General features: G+C 37.2%; 3 protein-coding genes across 4 annotated transcripts; 2 read left to right on the plus strand and 1 right to left on the minus strand.

Moving 5' to 3' along the window:
• The first annotated feature begins 467 nt into the window (after window positions 1-467).
• On the plus strand, window positions 468-8,653 carry LOC114738078 (poly [ADP-ribose] polymerase 2-like). Its single transcript, XM_028926096.1, has 18 exons — window positions 468-571; window positions 661-934; window positions 1,096-1,214; window positions 1,338-1,419; window positions 1,697-1,932; window positions 2,113-2,239; window positions 2,708-2,763; window positions 5,293-5,366; window positions 5,469-5,515; window positions 5,634-5,683; window positions 5,969-6,031; window positions 6,689-6,769; window positions 6,972-7,082; window positions 7,231-7,306; window positions 7,406-7,548; window positions 7,821-7,894; window positions 8,232-8,337; window positions 8,435-8,653. Exons 1-18 carry the CDS (start codon window positions 488-490, stop codon window positions 8,531-8,533), a joined length of 1,902 nt encoding a protein of 633 aa, XP_028781929.1. The 5' UTR covers window positions 468-487; the 3' UTR covers window positions 8,534-8,653.
• A 7,591-nt stretch (window positions 8,654-16,244) lies between these two features.
• LOC114738070 (blue-light photoreceptor PHR2) lies at window positions 16,245-19,313 on the plus strand. 2 transcript variants are annotated; one of them, XM_028926085.1, is made up of 4 exons: window positions 16,245-17,334; window positions 18,099-18,329; window positions 18,424-18,516; window positions 18,899-19,313. In XM_028926085.1, exons 1-4 carry the CDS (start codon window positions 16,355-16,357, stop codon window positions 18,960-18,962), a joined length of 1,368 nt encoding a protein of 455 aa, XP_028781918.1. In that variant the 5' UTR covers window positions 16,245-16,354; the 3' UTR covers window positions 18,963-19,313. The 2 variants fall into 2 exon arrangements, with proteins under 2 accessions (XP_028781918.1, XP_028781917.1); XM_028926084.1 differs by having other exon boundaries at window positions 16,247-17,341; window positions 18,100-18,329.
• A 942-nt stretch (window positions 19,314-20,255) lies between these two features.
• On the minus strand, window positions 20,256-21,964 carry LOC114738077 (60S ribosomal protein L22-2). The gene is made up of 2 exons (XM_028926094.1): window positions 21,670-21,964; window positions 20,256-20,637 (listed from the first exon to the last, which is right to left on the minus strand). Exons 1-2 carry the CDS (start codon window positions 21,897-21,899, stop codon window positions 20,493-20,495), a joined length of 375 nt encoding a protein of 124 aa, XP_028781927.1. The 5' UTR covers window positions 21,900-21,964; the 3' UTR covers window positions 20,256-20,492.
• Window positions 21,965-22,353: the final 389 nt, after the last annotated feature.

Consider the following 22,353-nt stretch of genomic DNA (forward strand, 5'->3'; position numbering starts at 1 on the left):
AATTGTTTTTCCTCCATACACACTATTTCTAAGGTTTGAACCCAAGACATGATGTTTAAAGTGTCTAAATCTCCTTCACTTAGACTAATATTTATTGGTTACACAACATTTGTCATTGAATCCCCATTGCCTTCACAAAAACGGTACGCTTCAAGCAGCGGATGGCAAGGTACCATTAAAGAAACGGAGGGAAGCCACACCATGCTTTTGATATACACACGAGAGCAAAGAAGCCCCTTCTCTTGGCCAGGGGAAATCCTAGTCTAGAGCCTAGAGGATAGTTTTCTATGAGAATGTGGAAAGATCCAGAATTTTCTTAACTTGCTTAATAAGTTATCTTGTTAAACGTTATTTCCCGGAAAAGCCCGCGGAATCGTCCAAAGCTTTGTGTTGGCAACGACGTCGCTTATAAGGAGCCCACCTGCTTCATAAATCTCGTTCCCTCCTCCAAGGACTCTCAGAGTTTCTGAAGCGCACTCAGCACGCGATGGCCACTAAAATGAAGATCGAAGAGTTGCGGACCGAGCTCGCTCAACGTGGGCTCAGCACCGCCGGAATCAAGCCTACTCTGGTATTAAATAATTGTTTTTTCTTTTCTGCTCTGTCTGTTTTGATTGGATAGTTCTTTATCACCTCTTGTTTGTGGGTTACTTCCTACAGGTCCGTAGGCTTGAAGCTGCTCTTCGGAAAGAAAGTGGACAGTCAGCGGACAATGATCGCACTTCATCTCGTCAAAAGAGAGACCGTGAACCAGAAAATGAGGTTTTGGACAACTCTGATAAACTTACGGCAATCGAGAAGTTCCGTGGAATGGGCGTTCAGCAACTGCGCGAAGAAGCTTCCCGGCGTGGAATTCCCTCGGCTGGGTCGAAGAAGCAACTTCTGGACAGACTCTGTCAAGAATTAAGTAAGGGCTTGGACAATGCTAATGAAGGTATGTGCTTCTTCTCTCTTGCCTTTCGTGACCCCGAACTGAAGGAAGCTCTTGAGACTATTACGGATGCACATAATTATTCTCTAAAGTTTCCTAGTAGAACCGGGGCATATACATAGAGAACTTTGTTCTCACATATAATGTGGCTACTGCGGTTGCAGATGGAGCTGCAAATTGTGTAGAGAAGGAAAAGATGGTTACAGCAACCAAAAAAGGTGCGGCTGTTCTGGATCAATGGCTTCCAGATTACGTGAAGGCTCAGTACCATGTTCTGCAAATGGCAAGTGTAATAGTAATAATTATATTTTGCCAAGTAATTGCATATTTTTTCAATGAGATGCTATTTTGAGGCTAAAAGTTTTTGTTCGGTTTGTTTTTAGACTGACGTGAATATATAATGTAGGCTGGTGAAATCTACGATGCCACGTTGAATCAGACAAATGTTGGAGACAACAATAACAAATTCTATGTGATTCAAGTTCTTGGTTGACTCTCAATCCCAGCTATGAGTTGATGATACTATAATATCAATTTATGAGATTAATTAGTCGTGGGAGCATTTTCGTGATAGCCATAATTTTTCACAAGATTAGGCCTCTGCTGTTTTTTATTATTGTCAAATACAAGCTCCGAGATGCAAAGAAAATCGTTTGTTGTTTCTTTATCAAAAACAAGGTCTGGTTTTATCAATAAAAATTTTTCTTTTCTGCTGTCTTCGCTCACGGTCTCTCCCCCCCACCTTTTTTTCCTTTTTTGTCCCAGAATCGGATGATGGTGGAAAATTCCTTGTTTACAACAGAGGGGGGAGGGTAGGAGTAAAGGGCCGAGACAAGATACAAGGCCCTTACGCTTCTCGTGAAAGTGCCATCCAGGAGTTTGAAAGCAAGTTTTTTGCCAAGACCAAAAACCATTGGTCTGGCAGGAAGAGTTTTGTTTGCCACCCAAAGAGTTACGTTTGGTTGGAAATGGACTACGGTGGAAATGATAAAGAATCTACTGTGAGTTATTGCTGCTATTCTTTTCTTCATATGACTTGATCGGTACTAAAGAATCCTACGGGCCTATTTGTTATTTTTGGCCCTTGCTCTCTCAAGGATCAAATAGTTGACTGTCAAGAAGAAACCCTTTTTTTTTTTTTCCCTTCTTTTTCATTCTGAACGACGTGCTATTGCTTTCAGGCCACAGAGAAACATGCTTGTGCCTTTGAAATGAAACCTCAGGAATCAAAACTTGAGTCACGTGTTGCAAAATTTATATCTCTCATTTGTAATGTGAGCATGATGAATCAGCAAATGATAGAAATAGGTTAGTTTTTCCTTTCCAAATTTCCCTGTAAGCAGTGATCCAATTCATATGATCATAAAACATGCCAAATATTTAATTGAATTCACTTTGGGTGATCATAACACAGATAAAAAAATCATAATCATACCTTTTGACGCGCGTTAAAACTCTTATGATGTACTCCTCCGGTCCTAATTATAAGACCCAATTGACTTATTTGAGGAGATTAAGGAAGTAAGTTAAGTTGGTTATTTATAATAAATAAGTGTTGTCATTCCTAAAATATCCTTGCTAATTAAGTATATTGGCTAAAACTATCATTATTAGAAGGATTATCTTGGAAAAAAATGTATAAATATAAGAGACAAAATGGATTGGGGTCTTATAATTAGGACCAAATAAAAAGTCAAATGGGGTCCTATAATAAGGACCGGAGGAGTAGCTTCGATTAACATCCGCTGCATTGTAACCTCGGAATGCTTCTGTTAGGATACAATGCCGATCAGTTACCTCTTGGAAAACTGAGCAAATCAACAATTTTGAAGGTTAGTCTTTCTCATGCATGCCATATTTTCTCCTTTGTGCGTGTTTGGTATGATTTTTCTTTAAATTGCTTATAGTATTAGACTCCCTCCTGTACCTTATCATGCTATTGATGTAATATCAAGAATCTACAGTATCGTGGCATTTCACTTGTCAATCAGTCTCATGTTACTTCTTTCCCCGAGGTTGGTGTAATAACGGTACGGTTCTCTTCAACATGTTAATCCTTTTAAACTCAAAATTTAATAATACTACCTCCGATCCTAATTATAAGATCCAATTGATTTATTTGAGGAGATTAAGGAAGTAAGTTAAGTTAGTTATTTGTAATAAATAAGTGTTGTCATTCTTAAAATATCCTTGCTAATTAAGTGTATTGGCTAGAACTATCATTATTAGAAGGACTATCTTGGAAAAAAATGTATAAATATGAGAGACAAAATGGATTGGGATCTTATAATTAGGACCAAACAAAAAGTCAAACGGGGTCTTATATTAAGGACCGGAGGTAGTACTAACTATGATTAAAAAAAATCTTAGTATAATCTTTGAAAAGATTATTATGATTATAAAAAAGAAATTTAATTCGTCAGAAATATTAATCATGATAGAAAAAACTTGAACTAATCATTCAAAATGTCTATCATGATTATAAGAGTTTTATAAAACAAATTGTATGAAAATCATAATTAATAATATTTTGTAATAATTGGGTATTGGGTTTTATGAAGTTCAAAACATTACATTTAACTCTAAACCCATAACATGATATCTTCTAAATAAATTTTTTTCAAATCAATAGTAAACAACTATTTTTAAAAGTCATTATGGATTCACAACTCACAAACATAAGCAAATCTCTGGCTTTCTACTAGCATGCAACCCAAAGCCAAACAATATCAAATCAATCATGATATATCTGAAAATATGTTAATCTTTTCTTAATATAATTTATAAGATATAGATCGTATATCATACATTCTCTTTTCCAAACTTCTCTATCATAATTTCAATAATCCCACAAAACAATTTTCATAACTCAAAAAGTATAACATATCTACTTGAGTTCCAAATAGCACATCGTTATTCTAAAATAGTAAAATACTCACAAACAACATATTAACACATATAACAACTGAAAAGTGGTTACTTTTTACCAAAACTATAAAAAAGATTATCACAAAGTCAACCCCGTGCTTCAACCAATAATTCAATAATTAATCTACATGATTAATATAACCACAATTAAGCTTCTATATATTAGTTAAATTTCTAATTTCTAATTTAATTTAATTTAATTTTCATTCTAAATTCTCGCAACTCGTATAATCCAAAATTAAGTATTTATAACTAACTTATAATTTTTTAACAAGTCAAATTATTTATTTACATCCTCCAAATTATTTACTTTAATAAAAAGAATTTTTCAAAATTTCTCAATATAAAATTATTATATTTTAAATTCTAAAAATCTCATTTGAAGTTTACACATCAAAACCAGACCATTAAAAATTCAATAGTACCTCAAATATTTATAAATAACTAATATAATCAAAATTTTAATGGTATAATTCAGATTTCCCCCCCCACAAATAATGGATTTTTTAGCTAAAATAATTATTTTAAAACCTCTCGTCACCCAATAAACAAAACTAAATCGATTAATATTTCAATCATATGTTAAACAACCCAAATAAATTATTTACCTTAATTTTAATCTGTATAAATATGATATATCTCATAAATAATAAATTTTTTAAACTAAGAATTAATTTTTTAAATACTAAAATCAACAAATAGACAAATCTAAACTGATATAAATAATCTATCATAATAGATTTACAATACTATAGTTAACACTCATCAAAACTAAACACTAGTTTTAAACTCTATACTAAAAATTTTCTTTAAACAACACAAAATTACTATCATTAGATAGATCTAATTGAGTCTAACAATTTTCTTGAAGGAGTAATTAAAAATAATTTTGCTTATTAAAATGATTTTGTAATGATGAAGAAAGAAGGGGAGAGAGAGTGTTGCTGCAACGGGGAGATAGAGGAAAAGAAAAGGACTAGTGGGCAGTGCTAAAAAGAAAACATTTGAGGTAGACCGAAGCTAAAGAGCCTAGTTAAAGCAGAGAAAATAACAGTTTGAAACCCTTTTTTTTTATTTTCAGATGTTTAAATATTTGAAATAAAAAAAATTAACATGTTACAGTTGGGCTGGGGCTGATTCAAGAACGCATCCTTGTATGTAATTTGTCTACCAAAATTAAAAAAAAAAAAACACTTCTTTGATATATCACGATTCTAACGCTTTTTTTATTTGCTTCATTCTTCTTATAAAGATATTTGAGGTCATTACATCCTGATGATGGTGCCCAGATAGATCCTTCGGCGCAATCACATGTCCTGTTTTTGTCTTGCTGGGCCCAACAGTTTTAAGTTACGAATTGCTTGCTATGCATATCCTCTCTAAACTCATGGAAGAATTGACTAATTATATTTCTATTTTCCAAACATATATAGGGGTATGATGTTCTCAAAAGAATTGCTGATGTGATTAATAGTTCTGATCGGAAAACTCTGGAGCAGCTAAGTGGGTAAGATATTGCTTCTTTTTTTAAAAAAATAAAAGTAAAAAGATTATGGGGCTAAGATATGTTGAAGTACATTATCTATGTGCTTCTAACAACTGATTGCAGGGAATTCTACACTGTTATTCCTCATGACGTTGGATTTAAAAAAATGCGTACGTTCTCTTGTTCTCATTTCTAAACTTCCAGAGCATGAAATTTTCATGATATTGCTCGAGTGCATTATAGCCATGGGATGCTAGCGGATTAATATGGAACTATAAATAATTGCAGGTGAGTTTGTTATTGACACACCCCAGAAGTTAAAACGCAAGTTGGAAATGGTACTCCTATTTCCCAGTTATACATCTGGTGATTCTAGTTTCTCTTCACTTCACAGTTTCCTTTTCTTTTCTTTTGGGTGGTGGATACCTTTCTATGGGCACATCTTTCCCCCCCGCCTTTTTTCTGTTTCAGCAGCTTCATCTTGATGAATTGAAATGCACGCTCTTATTCTCCATGGCTCAACTTCTTCCACTTCTGGATTTTTTTTCCGACAAACAAAAATATGTTTATCTGATATTATTTATCGGTGACATTATTTGATTCTTCTAAAAAATTAAATAAAGGTTGAAGCTCTTGGTCAAATCGAGGTTGCAACAAAACCATTGAACATTGACGCTGGAATGCAGGTACTCTTTTTGTTTTCCTTTGTCATAGATGATGGATAGTATCTGGACAACTTCATGATGTCATGTTGTTTACAATTATAAGTATCGCCATGATACTCTCATGGGTGCCTAAGGTTAATGATGTAAATTCTAATTAGTTAACATTAAACACAACCTAAGGTTACCTAGGGATTTTTTGATTCATCCCTGGAATCCCTCTTTTTGAATGCGTAAGCTTTGTTGTTGATTCATCATCGTTATTGTTATTCTTTTTGACATGAATGGACCAGGTAAAAGTTAGGTCGTATGTTAGACATTCCAATTTGGTTTTTTTTTTTTCCTTGTAAAGAAATTATTTGTTCCTTTTAGTGAAAGCATTGTAAGGGTGCAGTGTTATACTTTATACTTAATTCGGTGCACAGTACAGGTTGTGCTGTTTTGGTGTGGATTTTTTCCTGTCAATGAAGGTGTATTTCGTTGTTGTTTGTTTCGTTTATGTGCTTCCGCTTGGTTTCCGGACTAACATTTAAATAATTTGTTTTCTAGGACGTTAAATGAGATGCATCAATAGGACACTTTTTTTTATATAATAATTTTTGTCACCATATTGTTCTAAAATATGTTACTTCTACTTCTGGTTAGGCTTCTGTTCAATTTATCATTTTGGAATCCCTGTAGGGTGACCCCCTGTATGCTTATTACCAACGCCTTCATTGTGAACTGATGCCTGTCGAAGTGGATTCTGAGGAGTTCTCCATGGTATGAAATTGTGTTGATCATGGCATCTCTCAAGTTTGGTTATGCATCTTGAAATTAAATATAGAATAGAGAAATAGAATTGGTGCTCATGCGTCTTGTCGTTTGATTTGGAAGATCATTTTGTTTGAGCATTAGGACCCGCTACTAGAGCTTTAATTCTGATTCTGAGTCCTTTTCTGTCATCACTTGTTGATGTCACTAGATTGCAAAGTATATGCGGAACACTCATGCTGAAACGCATTCAAACTATACAGTGGACATAGTTCAAATATTCAGGGTATCAAGAGAAGACGAGGCTGAACGCTTTAGAAAGGTGAGTCGTGCAGTAGAATTCAAGGAATCTTGGTCTGTAAATTTATCCTGTGCCGAAAGTCTGTTTTGTAACCCCAAGATTTGACTTTTGTTATGAAATGTCTTTATCTGTAAATACTCACTCAAGTGCTTTGCACTTCAAGAAACAGTTCTCTGGCACGAAAAATAGGATGCTTTTATGGCACGGTTCAAGGCTCACAAACTGGACTGGAATTTTATCTCAAGGTCATTCTTTCTCTCATTTGTGAAGCTGCTTCTTTGTGTGTATAATGCTTAGATTTATCTTGGCTAATGCAATAGTAACCGACATAACTGCATCATCAGGTCTGCGCATAGCTCCTCCTGAGGCACCGGTAACTGGCTACACGTTTGGCAAAGGAGTATACTTTGCTGACATGTTCTCTAAAAGTGCAAATTATTGCTATGCTTCTCGCACAGCTAAGGATGGAGTGCTTCTTTTATGTGAGGTTGTTTTTTGGTTTCATGGTGGACGGTATTGTAATACAAAAGCTTAATCATTAATTTCACCCCTGGGCATTGCTCGCAATCAGAATTTGATAACCAAAATCGCACAAGTTGGCAGTTATTTTGCATCCAGCATCGCATTATTTTACCAAGTCTTTAGATATTTTATCAATATCTCCTTTCCAAAGGATCCACTTAGAAGAATGGCTTGCTTTGCGTTTGCAATTGATCCTCATCTTCGGGAAGTACATGATTCATATTAAGTTTTATATAGGTTGCATTGGGTGAGATGGTTGAGCTTCTAAGTGGGAAGGATGATGCTGATGACCTGCCTGAAGGAAAGCTGAGGTTTGATTGTTTTGTTCAATGTAATTTGTTGTTGTCTTGCTTGTATTTACGCAATGCATTGACTAATATTTGTTAAGCTGTGTGAGCGTGCCTTGGTTACTCTTCCTCAAAAATTTTTTATGCTTATCTAATAGCGAAAATCGTAAGAAAAGATCTTGGACATGAAAAAATTCCAAATAAGGATCCATTATAATATTAGTATGGGTTTTGACAACAACTGATGAGCAAATGACAGCAGTTTTATGAACGGGTTCCTGTATGCAATTTTTCAATTTTTAAAGTCTTTTTTTATGATTTTCCCATTCTTTTTTGTGCTAAGGTGTGCTCTATACTGCAGCACAAAAGGAGTAGGAGAAATTGCACCAGATATGTCAGAGGCTCAGACACTTGAGGACGGACTCATTGTTCCCCTTGGAAAGCCCAAAAAGCGTGCGGGCATGAAGGTATGCACAAGAAGTATGACTTTCATCAGCTTGGAAGTATGTTCGTCATGTTATGAATACTTGACTTTACTCGGGGTGCCATCACTTTGTTTTGCAGGTTGATTTATTGCACAATGAGTACATCGTCTATAATGTGGATCAGATTAGGATGCGCTATGTCATTCATGTAAATTTCGATTTTAATCAAAGAACTTAGTAGCTAGATGTAATCGATAATGTATTCTTATCATTCTCTAGTCACAACGGTCTATAACTGTTGGCTTTCTTGTAGTTCAGAGAATTCTAGTTAAAAGGTTTTAGCAGCCTCTTCCTGTGTTATGAGTGTGTATATATGCACAAGGAAAGGGAAAAAGGGGGACGGGGTGTTGCAAGTTCATGCGTCTTCAAGCTGAGAAACTATTACTCTGCGTCTTCAGCATCTCCCAATTTTTTCTCTCCCATAATTTTTGTCTGGTGATAATTTATGCCTTCCTGTTCGCTGTGAAAATAATGTCAAGTTGGTGATGTAGACATACGAGATGGTGATATTGACCGCAGTTGGGATTGGGCGGCATGAATATTCTGGTTAAATATAGGCTTAGCTATGCTTTGTATAAATATTTTTTTACCTTGATTTCACGTATTAAAATATGATATCTTCGAAATAAGGATCCTGCTCTCGTGACAACGGATGATCAACGTGTATGAAGAAAAATCTGTAGACGTGCGTTTTGTCGTTGCGGAGTATAGCCTAATGTTCACCGACCGACCTATGCGACAATATTGGAATATCTTCTGATCCAAATTCAACATTTTTTTTTAAAATTGGCTAATTCGTACAATTTTTGGGCATTGAAAATTCACTTAGGAGCAATTTTAAGGAAGTTTAGCATTGGCCTATTCCATTTTTAAACCGAAAGACTGAGCTGGAGTGCAGGCTTAAAAGCGGTAAATAAGCAAAAATAGAAAAGGCGACCTTAGTCCCATGCTTGCAATTGATGGCCACTGAATGACATTTGACTTCATCATGCTGCCAGGGGCACTGAAACAAAGGAATGGGGATTTCTTTTTGTTTTGGAAGTTCCCAAATGGAACGCACAAGGAAGTGTGTTTACGTTGTGTTACTGTTCTCTTTTCCGAGGCTTTGTCAAACTGATGCATCGAGTGCTGCAGAAACTAGAAATTAACGTGCTTGGGCCATGATTGAGGTTGAAAAGCCTTTGAAAAACAGGGGTGTGTGCCCAAATAAAGCATTTGCTACTATGTATCAAGTGCAGGATGCACACGCCAATATTAAAGTCCTTAGATTTGACAATGACATCATCCAGAATCTATGTTCTTCTCCCACAAGATAGAGCATGCCCATCTTAGAGTGGTAACAGTTCCTACCTATATTAAATGGCCCTTTTAATGCATGCCACGCTAGCCGTTCTCGTGAATTAGGTGCCCATTGTGACTGTTTCCATTTTTTGCCCTTTTAACCTTTGCCCCATTTCAACCTAGGTGGCAGCCCAGGATGATAGCCATATGTTGATGATGGGTTGGGCAAGTGTGACATGTGTAGAGGCTCGTAATTAAGATTTGAGCCATCGTCGCACGCCACGGATTCTCGCATGCTATGCACTAGACTTTCCTGTGTTCGATTACCCCCACCCTTTTCCCCCAGAAGATGAAAGCCTCTGAAACAGGGCACATAAAGGGAACCCTGTTCCTTAGTTTAAATACTTCTTCTGGATCCTCGGTCCGACAAGGGAAGTTTCAATTTGTTGTATCGAAGAACACCGACAAACAAGCCCAAATCTGATCTGAACGCTAGGTGACAGCATAAAGAGTAAACAAAAATAGATAAATGTGCGTGTCTAAGTATGGAGTGTGGCTAGTGTTATTTCTGTGGTGCTGGGAAGTTAAATGCTCGTCTGCAATTCTTAAAATTAACTCCCCGCAAAAAAAAAAAACACTTGAGCGGGGAAAGGGGCATGGGGCTAGTGCATATAGGGAATGATATCTATGGAGGCTATGGAGCTTGCCAACTTTCTCAAAAACTGAGGGAGGCACACAAGCAGAAGCCATACTCAAAAACTTGCGCCCAACACGCAAAGCCTACGTGCACTCATACATTATTCTTCTTCCGCTGCTTGCGCCATCCAATTCTTCGCAAGCGAAAAAGGCAACCCAGCTTAGAGGGGGCAGAGGGGCCCCAAATTGCTCGTGGGCCCCAGGAGCCTGCCATTTGTACTGAGGCAGAGGAAGGAGGGGCTTGTGCTTCGTGTGTCAGCTGCAGTGAACCTTTCAGAGGAGCCTAGAGGCTGTGCGTGGCTTTTTTTGTGAAATTAGGGCAGAGATGACTCTGTTTTGGGCTTCCTTGGATATCCCTAGTTTGAATTTGTGCCTGCACTGAGATGATGGCATGGCATGGCTTGGGTTGGCTTGGCAGGGTTTTTTTCTCCACTCAATCGTCCTCTTTTCACTCATTGCTCCTGTCAGCTTCCTTACAGATCTCTCCCTCTCCCACTCTCTCTCTCTCTCTCTCTCTCTCTCAACCCTGCCTTCAAAGTCGCACTTATAAATACTGGCTTGCTTCCTCCTTCACTTGAACTTGGTCCACAGCTCTCGTAGTTTCAGGCGCCACTACAGGGTGAGCAACTCCTTGTTGGAGAAGCAGGGCACGTGCAAATCTGTCAGCCCTATGAATGCCCCTTTGCACGTGTTCTCCTTCTCCAACACGGGCTCCTCCCCTTGCCTATCTTCTCCATGCGTGACTCCCTCACTTGTCCGGTAATGCTTCCTTTTTCCCTTTGTTTCTCTATTCTACGTTGTGTCATCTTTTCAACATGCAATTTGTTCCACAAGCACGGGCAAACATATTAGTTTCCAAACAGGGGAAATTACATCGTCGAATGCCCCAGTAACATGCCTGAATTTTTACTGCGTGCTTTGGGAGGCGTGTGTGTGTGTGTGGACCATAATATTTTTTGTAGTTAGAAGCGGAGAGAAGGCTACTTCGTAATCTGTGTGAGCGCAGCTTCTGGACTTTGAAGTCGTCTTAGTTCTTGAAATTTGAACTGCAAGTGAAATGGGATAATGTAACCACGGCACCAGACAGAGAGCAGAAGCGCAGAGGAGGAGGTCCGCTGGAGTGTAACACAAGAAAATCCCAATGAGCTAAGCAATAGTTGGAGTGAGTGTGTGATATTACCAAATTGGAAGCATTAGAAAACCAGCGTAGCACTTCACTTGTTGGGATTGTCAGGAGGTTCCGTGAGCACGGTTCCCCATGGAATTAGAAGATTTCCTTCTGTCAGTCTTTTTCTTTTTCGGAAGAAAACGACAGACACGAAGCCAGACGTTGTAGCCGCTGGAGTACAGTGCAGTGTTCCATAATCCACAAACCTTGAATCAAATCTTTGTCTCGGTCGTCCATGCTTCGTTTTTAATTCATTTCCCCCCTTCAAGTCTTGTACAATGGAGTAAGTAAAGTGTAGTGCTTAAGGCAAGAAAATCGTAAGCTTCCTTGCACCTGTACGCATTCGAGGACGTTGCTGGGAGAAAAACACGCGCATTACCGCAAGTCCCAACACAGACGTTCTATGTTTCAGTAACAACAAAGTATAATTATGATAGTTAATGCAAGCAGCACCAGAGGCAAGACCTGTTCATAGCTGAGAATGTTGTTTATTTATGGGATGACCTAATTTGTCAGAAGATAATTATCCAATGCATGGGCTGCATGAAATCCAGAAGTAGTGATGGGCTTCTTGTGATTTTGTTGGGACAACTTCACTTCCAAGTTTTATATGGACTCTGCTCTCGTACTAAATATTTCAAGTTGGAATTGTATAATATACACTAATGAATAGTCGTTATAACCGTTATGATTGCGATGTTTTATAATAAATTAGTTCGTCCTGATCATATGATTGGGGTGGGTTTTAAGTACTGTTTTTTTTATATCAGAATTCATTGACAAATAACAACGTACTGCATGAGCTTCTCCTTGATCTACTGCGTTGGGGTTACACCGGCGATTTAATAATAATTGCCGCTCACAAGGGATCAGATCTGCGCTGACACTCCCATTTCTGATTAATGCACCTTCAAGGTCGCCCCTCATGTCTCTTTTATTGACTAGCCACTGCAGGGTTTTTGTTGTATTTTGCAAGAAGTTTTTTTTTTTTTAAATGCTTTTATAGTATCTTCACTCTTTGTTTTTTTTTTGGCTTGTCGAGGAAAAAACTTGTCTAAATAAGTTGTGTCTGACAATCGTTTGCTGCTGTAAATTGAAATCTTGATTTAGTTTGGTCCTAGATCACACGTTTCAAGTTATAAGATCTGAGGATTAGATGATGCTAGGGCGAGGTGTCCTCGTTCAGATGTTACATGCTATAATTACTTAGTACTTCTTATAAAAGATAATTGACTAATTTGAATAGATTAAAAAAATTGATTAAATTAATTATTTATAATAAATAAGTATTATTTTTAAAATATTCTTACTAATCAAGTGTGTGTTGGTTAGAACTATTATTATTATAAAAACTATTTTAAAAAATAGATAAATACGAAGAACAAAGTAAATTAGATTTTTATATTTAGAATAAAAATATATATGTTTTTACAGTTCGCTTTCCTGTTATTGGGCCTAAGCTCTGGGTATTTGTTATCTGCGGTGATATATTATTATTCATTTTACCTGCAACTATGTCACATGTACATCTATTCCTCATCAAGGACATTGCCTATCATAGGATGCGCACTGTGTGATTTTATCACCCCCTACAGGTATCTGTCAGCCTTAATTTCACATGACATGGGTTCTCTGATGGAGAGTACAGCAGCAGAAATGAAGAACTTGGAAGAAGAAAGAATAAGAAAAATAACGTGTTTTTTAAAAATATTTTTTTATAAATTAAAATAATTTTTTATATCTTTATTTTGTATACTGTAAAATTATTTTTAAAATTATAATTTTATTTCATTCAAATATCCTTTTAAGTTAGATTTGGATCACGGTGAGTTACCGTAGAAGAAGAAGAACGAAGGAGATATAGGTGCAAATTTAAAAAATGAGCAAGGGTGTTTTGGTCATAAAAGGTAGCACTCACGAATATCTACGTTTCCCGTCTGAGACAGGTAAGGAAATGGACTTCCGGGGGGCACTGGAAAAATGTACAGGAAATTGTGCATCTATTTTGATATTTTCATTTCCTTTTTATGATCTCATTTTCGGTGAACCAAACAGGACTTAAGGAGGTGTTTGGGTGATAACCCAAACTATAGTTTGGAAAAAAATCACCCAAATACCTTTAAAAAAACTAAAACCATGGTTTTGAGAAAAGTAAAATTTTTTTGTTTTTATAAAAAAAAGGAGAGTGTGAGAGCCTATAGGATATGTATCTTGTTGTTTTTTTATAAACATATTTTTTTATAAATATATTTAATCTTATATCTTATAAATATATATACATATTAATTATTTATTAATTATATTATCTTATGTATTATTAATTATGTTAATAAAAAATATATTATTAACAATTTTATTCCTTCAAATTAAAATATATCATAAAATATATTTTTTCTGTAATTATCATATTAACTTATGTCTTTTTTAGTAATTTGTACATGTAAAAAGTGCTTCTGATAACAACTATCCAAACATTCTCACTTCTCAGAATCACTTTTTCATAAAATCTATTCTTTAAAAAATCTATTCTTCCCAAAATCTATTTTCCAAACTATAGTTTGGTTATATCCAAACACCTTTTAAGTCGGGCAGCAAGGACAATTTGTCAATTTCGATGTCTTGTGATTCGCCAATTCTTTATTTGAATAATCATTTAGATACCCAATCTGCCGAATTGTTATATTCGTCCAATACCAAGTATAAGGATTAAATACTAAATGATCAAAATACTTATAACTTTCCTTAACTTAATCCTGTTACATATAACTCTATTCACCTTTAGAAGCTCTCTTGACCTTTAAAAGTTTTAAAAGCAAATCCTCACCGTTAAATTTAGCGGAATATACGTCATATGATATTATTTTATTTATCATTCTAGTTAAAAGAAAAAACTCATGAGCTGGCGGCATTTTAGAGATTCAACCCATAATAATCGCGGGGACCCGAGCACATCGTCTTGCTCTGCTCCCTCAGTTTCCTGCCATTCTCTCTCTGATTCTCCGGCAGCTCGCAAACCCTTCCTTTATAACACAACCTCCGGTTTTTAAAATATAAGACTCTGTTTGATTTTTATTTTAATTTTAAATATAAGATTCTAATTCACTTTGTTTTTTATATTTATATTTTTTTTCAAAGTAGCACTTCTAACAATGATAATTCTAGTCAATACACTTGATTAGTAAAGATATTTTAAAAAAGATAACACCTATTTAAGACAAATAACTAACTTAATTAATTTTTTTAATCTTTTTAAATTAATTAACTGACTGTTATAATTAGTACCGGAGGTAGTATTTGATTTATCTCCTAAGTCATAATCATATATTCATTCCAAAAATCATCTTTGCAGCTTTCTTTCACCTCCCGCAACTGTCTCTCTCTCTCTCTCTCTCTCTCTCGGATTTCTCTCCGCCTAATCATGCTGTTGATTCTTATGGATGATGCCAAGTCGCCAACTGCCATATGCAAACAAGACGTTCCCAAATTCAAAAGGCAGAACCATTAACAAATAGCAACCACTTCCCATATATATGTTAGCAAAACTGCCAATAAGGAATGGCTTTTGCATAATATGAGAACTATAAGCACCAAGTAACTGGTAGTTTCAAATTATAGAAAATAAAACAACGTATAGTCACTGTGGAAGCTTGAGTCTGGCGCTGGAACAAGTTTGGCCCAAATTTTACATGAGGATATATTATGCTCCAGTCCACAACATTGTCTCGGTTTCGCCATCAGCACTAGTTTCTCAATCAAGAAAGGCCTTCAGCGCCTAACACTCCACTTTAGAGAGATCAAAGGGGTTTATGAGGAAGACGACACACTCATAAAGTAGACAAACGAGTATATTTGGGAGTTGCAGGAGACTAAGAAGCTGAAGCAGGAGAAAACAGGGCGGGCTCGCGAGACATGGATACGGAAAGAGACGATAACACGATCATGAAAAAATCACCAAAAAAAGTTCAATATAGAAAGAAAGAATGCTGTGAAGATGATTTTTTGGAATGAATTTATGACTGGGAGATGAACCAAATGTTATAAAGGAAGGGTTTGCGAGCTGCGGGAGAATGAGAGAGAGAATTGCAGGAAATTGAGAGAGGAAGACGACTGGGTGCGGCGATTATTATGGGTTGAAGAATGCCCTTTGGTCTAATGATGAGTTTTTTAAACCCAAAAAAAAAAAATAAATAAATAAAATAATAAAAACATATGTCTGCTGCCACCAAATTTTCAGTAACATGATGTGGTATATAGTCTATTAGATTTAATGGTGATTTTAACAGTAAAATAGTAAATATCAAAATATAAAAATTAAGGGTTTGCTTTTTAAACTTTTAAAGAAACGGTAGTTATATGTAAATAGGGTTATGAGTATTTTGACCATAATAAATTAAAAAATTAAGTTAATTATTCACAAAAAGTTGTGTTAGTTTTTTTAAGTTATCTGTGTTGAAATTTTTTTAATACAAACTCACAATTAATAAAAATAATTTGAAAAAGTAAACTATAAATTTAGGGAAAAAATAAATTTCTTTCTGAAAATAGAGAGTAGGATCAAAGGACAAGATTACCTTCGAACAGAATCTTCCTGATCATGCCTGGGATTAATGCCCCAACAATGACAGAAGGGTAACCATTTTTTTTGTTTGGACAAAAACACCCATATGTGTTTTGGACCGATGGCAGCGCAAGGTATATGCGAGTTGACGTGGGGCTAGAAGAGGTTAGGTGGAGCTGGTGAGGGGCGACTGGTGAGAACATCGGAAGCTTAAATTACAAAGCACTCGGAATTGGAGATGGAGCTCCACACGACCATTCCTTTCTCCAACCCCATCTGTCTCAAGCTCCGGCCAAATGGATTGCAATCGCCAGATACGGGATAACGAAGACCTCATATCCGCCGAAACGCAAAATCCACTCGCCATTGTGCCCTCCAAAGAGACCACCTTACCCCCATTTGCCACTGCTTCCATCTCTCCTTCTCTCTCCACGATTCTCCCCTCTCACTTCTTTGTGCAACCCAAGAGCTCTGCTTTATTCTCGCCGCAACCTAACAAGGTCAGAGTCCCTACCCAGGCTTCCTCTCTCACTCACCTTTCTATTTCCACCTCTTCTCCTTCCCCTTCGAAAATCTCCTTCAAGTCCACTATTTCAGCCATTCCTCTCCAAAATCCTCTCACTCTGGGTCCTCATCGCCCCTTAGATCCATCTCATGGGGCTGCAATTCGTCGAGCTTCCATCGTTTGGTTCCGCAATGACTTACGGGTTCGCGACAATGAATGTCTCAATTCCGCCAACAACGAATCCATGTCGGTCTTGCCAGTTTACTGTTTCGATCCTAGAGATCATGGGAAATCTTCGTCTGGGTTCGATAAGAGCGGCTCTTACCATGCCACATTTTTGATCGAAGCGGTCTCGGATCTCAGAAAGAACCTTCAGTCAAGAGGATCTGATCTTGTGGTCAGAATTGGGAAGCCTGAGACTATATTGACTGAGTTGGCGAAGGCAGTTGGGGCTGATGCTTTGTACGTCCACAGAGAGGCTTCCCGCGATGAGGTGAAGGTCGAGGAGAGAGTTGAAGCGGCAATGAGGGAAGAGAACATAGAGCTGAAGTACTTCTGGGGTAGTACTTTGTACCATGTTGATGACTTACCTTTCAAGTTGGAGGACATGCCTTCCAACTATGGAGGATTTAAGGAGAAAGCTCAAAAGTTGGAGATAAGGAAGACAATCGATGCATTCGATCAGTTAAAAGGACTGCCGTCTCGAGGAGACGTGGAACCGGGGCAAATTCCCTCTTTGTCGGACCTTGGGCTTAAGCCATCTGCGACAATAACACAGGTCTGTTTCTCGGATTTGTTCAGTTATGCAAAATGCTATGATTACTGTTAATAATCTGCTGTGATAACGACGATCGTGTGCCTCCATAAGTTTATTCTTTTATCTCTTGGTTACATGCAACACAAAAAATTCGGGATAATTTTTAGACAATTGGTAGCAAATTTGGTCCAATAATGCCGGTTAAAAGAGATTACATAAGTCTGTCAAAAGAATGTCATGTGAGATCATTTTTCATGGAAGAATGGGGTAGTTCTGAGTAAGCCTGAGTTAGTAGCGCCTTTGTATTAATGACAATGAGAGCTAGTTCTTTGGCTTAGGGTGGAGATTGGGGTATCAATCAAGTTTTCTCTGAAAAGACTTAGAATTGAGATTCTACAATGTGTGTTGCTATCAAAATGACGGCTAAGCTGGCTATCAAACCGATTGTGGGGTAATTCTTGACGTTGAGTTGTGAGCATATTAAAATGAATCTGTTAGTAGAGCACAGGGTAATGACTAGTACATGACTGCCAACATCACATTTTGCTTGCTCCTGCTTCACGACTAAAATCTCTTAAGCTGTACGGGAACAAAATATTTAATTCCCATAAATGCGGTCATGACTAGTTGACTTCTAGTTTCTATATATTTTTGCTCATCATTTTTGCGTCCTCTGGGGAAGGAGAATAAATTGTTCATGAAAATTCAATTTAGTAATTGAAAAATTTGGACTCTGCATTTAACTACTAATTGACTGTAATGCCATTGTCATCTTGTAGAATGGCAAGCAAGCTGCCAGCAATTCTATGGTAGGAGGGGAGACTGAAGCACTACAGAGGCTCAAAAGATTTGCAGCTGAGTGCAAAGCTCAACCGCACAAGGGGTTTAATAATGGCACTCAAGATAGTATATACGGTGCCAACTTTTCCTGCAAAATTTCTCCATGGTTGTTGACAGGATGCGTCTCCCCTCGCACGATATTTGATGAACTAAAGAAAACTGCCAGCAGGTGCGCCCTTCAGTGATTTATCTTTCTTTCTTTGGTACCATAATTTTAGTCACAAATAGCTTATGCAATTGCTAATGAATTGTGCCAATGATAGGGCTATTTCTGTTTCGTTGAACGAAAATGATGGTGGCAGCGGCTCAAATTCAAATTGGTTGATGCATGAGTTTTTGTGGAGGGATTTCTTTAGGTAACCTCATTTTCTTACAGGTTTTTCTTTTTTAACCCTTGGATGTTCATTGCCACAGTTTTCTTTCCAAGAAGACCTATTGTTGGATAATATTGTATATCATTTCTCTTTTAACAGGGTAACGATTGGAATAAAGATATCATTTCTGATCCCCTTATATTAATGTAGGAGCAAAATAGTCTCTCATAAACCCTAAATCGTGTATAATGTAAAATTGTTATAAAGAAAGTTCCAATAACAATTTGCAGATTACAATCATTGTTCGGGATTGCATCATAGTGGTTCATCTCTGTCTTTTTGTTTTTCGGTTTCAATTTCAGTTTGATTGAAATGAAATAACAATGACGATTTGTATTTTTTTACCCCCCAATTATGACTCCAGGTTTGTAACCAAGAAGTGCAGTTCTGCAAAGAAACAGCTCGAAGCTGTACCAGCGCTTGCCTAGGCTACTATTTGCAAGTGCAAGCAATTTTTATATGGAGATGCGAATTGATTCCTTGTGGCGATATGGGAGCTGGGTGTTGGAGGGGAGGTACGTAAGAAAGAGCGTCGATACAACCTCTGTTCCTGCTAATAAATCCTCGGAATGTGGGGGCTTTGTATTATGTCAATGGTGCTAAATGTGAGACCTAATCATATTACTCGGTGGGATGCCTGCGAAGCAAATTTGAGTCCAAATTTCATTTCTCTTGCCTCAAATATTAGATGTCCAAATGATTATGCTTTTTGAGAAATTATTGAGTGCCCTGTACTTCTGTTCTTGAAATTCATAGAATTTTCTGCCATGTCATGCGAAGAGGAGCTGATCCTTAAATAGTACACACCACGCGCAGATTGAAGATGAATTCTCAGGACACGTTTGCCAGAAAAAGAATTACAGATAGTAAGGAGACCCAAAAGCCAAAACCCCTGCGAATTAGTTAGTCAGCTCTCAATGACACGCAGAAGATCAAGCTACGCTGGACTCTATTATCATACGCTTTCTCGGGCCAAATTTTCATGGCAGCGCCTTTTTTCTTAAATGTAAATCACACATTCACTGTTGTCATATCATATTTGAATACAATCAAATCCGATAGGGGCCATCAAATCCCCTCCGTTGAAGCTAACGGCACACATTTTCCCCCTTCTTGGCAACCCTTTTTTCGAGTGACTTCTAGGCAGCCCTTGAATAGCCTGTTCAGAACATAGACCAACCCAGCGACTACTCCAGCCCGTTCAGTATTCAAATAACACCCTCAACTTCCTAAACCAACTTCAGTGGCACTGCTAAAATCATTATCCTTCCCCGACATCAAGCCGTATTTGACCCATTCTCAGGATTCTTCATCAGCCGTGGCCTTGAGCCCATACATTTTACCCTTCTTTCTGTGTTTTTTCATGCCATCTTTGCAATTCTCATTATATATAGGACGCTTATGATACGCATTAATAATAAAAATGATACGAAGTAACAAGCACAGCCTAATAATGACAAATCGATTATAGCAAAAACTACACGTCCATTTGCGTATTGACGGGTATCAATTAATTATAACAAACGGTTCCATCAATGATGATAAGACTTCTTGTTGGTCATCAAACTCCTAAATAAGAACTAAACTTGGTCAAAATCTCATCACCCACTTTATTACGCTCACAACAATTGGAAAACCCCAAATGCTGCATCATTAAGGCCGATAAAAAATAACGACATGCCTTGACGATAAAACACCGCATTGTAACTCAAGCTCCGAAATTCTTGGGAACCGCTTGTAAACATATATGCTTATTCAAAACCAGTTTTAATAATTACCTCCGCGATCAATGATCACTAAAGTATAAAACTTAAACGCGTACAAAATTGGTCAACCAAAAAGAAACACAAGAATATTAATTAACCACTAAAAGTTAATATGATAAACAAACCAAGGAAACTCCACAACGACACAGACTAATAGATAGCGTCTTAATGCCCCGCGACAGACTCAGATTTCTAGTCCTCCTCCTCTCCCTCGTTCTCGGCGATGTTGAAGTATCTCAACTCATAGACATTGCGGTCCTTGTTGGATGCGATCACGCGTAGCCAATCCCTCACATTATGCTTCTTCAGGTACTTCTTTGTCAAATATTTCAAATACCTGATACATAAAAATTAAGCATAATCAATTAAGGAAATCTAAATGGCAGAGAAAGGCAGCAAATGAAGGTGAAAAAAAAAAGAAGAAGCGTAAGGCAGCATATTTCTCGTTATACGCATTAACACAATGAAGGAACGAATCTATCGCTTGGGCAAAGCATGGGTTTTTTTCCCTTAAAAAACATGACAAGCAGGCTCGAAAAGAATCACAATAAAATTCTGCCGGCATAAGCAGAAGGCCCGATTCTGGTACTGTACTGCTGCAGATTCACATAACTTGTAATGTAGAAAATTGCAACATCGTGACTCAAAATATACCCCATAAATCATGTTCTGTGTCTACACTAACAAAGTCACTATCACAAACGTTCAAGAGACAAATCGTACATATATACCATAAGACACAGGCATAAAAGAAGTTGCAATGTTGACCTTGTATTTATACAAAAGACAAGCTCTTTCTAGCTTGTTCTGACTTCTTATTCAGGTTTAGAGGGGCATAAACTTCAAACCAAATTTTTAGAGCACCACAAAGGAAACCCATACAAGCAAAAGCTAGTCCTCACGTTCGAGGACACAACAAACCAGCAAACAGCTATACTTCATTAATTTCAAGCTTAAAACATAGTCAACAATCTGAAAATATTAAGAACAAGACACCACAGTGTCAATTCTCAATAATTAAGAAAAGGCAATGTAATTAGATTAAAATTGTTCCTTTTTCATTGCTTCATTTACTCTTGATCCTCCTAAAATCTTCGACCCAAAAAAATGTATTGATACATTCAGATAGTTTCCGCAAAACCAAAATTAGATTTGAATCCCGTCAAGTTGTCAACTAAAGGCTCAAACATTTCACCAGAAAGATGCACGCACCGCAGCTAAGACAGCGATGAGACGAAGTGTGAATAAATTAAATGAATAAGTAATAATTAAGGGCAGTAAAAATCCATAACGAATGGAAAAATCATCATTAGCTATACCCGCAACCCAAAAGCAGCAGGAGAAACGAAAAGAAACAAAATCAGGGTACCGTTTAGAGAAATTGCTGTCGGAAGTAACGGTGATTTTGCTCTTGTCACGAGTGACGGTGACGGAATCACCGAGGGCACCGGCCTTGCCACCGACTTTAATCCTCTCCTGAAGGAACTTCTCAAGCGAGGCGACGTCCATGATCTTATCTTCGACCGGCTTCGAACAATCGATTACGAAGCTGATTCCCTTCCTCTTGCCCTTGGCTCCAGTTGCTGCCCCGCGGCTCATTTTGGCGTCTCGGCGGAGTCACTCACTGGCAAAGGCCTTGTTTCCAGTACAGGCTTCTAATTACTCCTTTATCAATAGGGTTCCGCTCGGGTCTTATCTAGGGTTTCGGTCTTCTAAACGACATCAATCGTTGCCGTTTTTTAGCAGGGAAGGGGAACCGTAAGAGCCTGTTTGGTTTGAGGGAGGGGAGGGGAGGGGAGGGGAGGGGAGGGTGGGGTGGGGTAGGGTAGGGAAAGAGAGGGGAGGTTTCATCTTCTCCTTATTTGGTTTGATCAAAAAAGAGGAGAGGGAGAAATATTTAATGATCCCTTGTTTGGTTCAAGAAGGGGAGAAGAGGGATAGTTATAAACAATTTATCATTTTACCTTTACATATTAGTTTATATTTTTTATTAATATATTATATAAATTAATTTACATATTAATTTAAATCATGTAATTTAATAAAAATTCAG

This window comes from Neltuma alba, unplaced genomic scaffold (genome assembly GCF_004799145.2).
Source record: "Neltuma alba isolate B1F8T4 unplaced genomic scaffold, ASM479914v2 tig00013522_pilon, whole genome shotgun sequence".
NCBI lineage: Eukaryota > Viridiplantae > Streptophyta > Magnoliopsida > Fabales > Fabaceae > Neltuma > Neltuma alba.

What these genes read in the sequence shown, in the direction of transcription:
- LOC114738078 (XM_028926096.1), top strand. Translation starts at nt 488, where the DNA reads ATGGCCACTAAAATGAAGATCGAAGAGTTGCGGACCGAGCTCGCTCAA. An exon ending in ATTCTGAGGAGTTCTCCATG is followed by an intron (nt 6,770 to 6,971) that starts GTATGAAATTGT and finishes TGATGTCACTAG; the next exon opens with ATTGCAAAGTATATGCGGAA. An exon ending in CTGCCTGAAGGAAAGCTGAG is followed by an intron (nt 7,895 to 8,231) that starts GTTTGATTGTTT and finishes TCTATACTGCAG; the next exon opens with CACAAAAGGAGTAGGAGAAA.
- LOC114738070 (XM_028926084.1), top strand. Translation starts at nt 16,355, where the DNA reads ATGGATTGCAATCGCCAGATACGGGATAACGAAGACCTCATATCCGCC. An exon ending in CTAAAGAAAACTGCCAGCAG is followed by an intron (nt 18,330 to 18,423) that starts GTGCGCCCTTCA and finishes TGCCAATGATAG; the next exon opens with GGCTATTTCTGTTTCGTTGA. An exon ending in TTGTGGAGGGATTTCTTTAG is followed by an intron (nt 18,517 to 18,898) that starts GTAACCTCATTT and finishes TTATGACTCCAG; the next exon opens with GTTTGTAACCAAGAAGTGCA.
- LOC114738077 (XM_028926094.1), bottom strand. Translation starts at nt 21,899, where the DNA reads ATGAGCCGCGGGGCAGCAACTGGAGCCAAGGGCAAGAGGAAGGGAATC. An exon ending in GACAGCAATTTCTCTAAACG is followed by an intron (nt 20,638 to 21,669) that starts GTACCCTGATTT and finishes TTTATGTATCAG; the next exon opens with GTATTTGAAATATTTGACAA.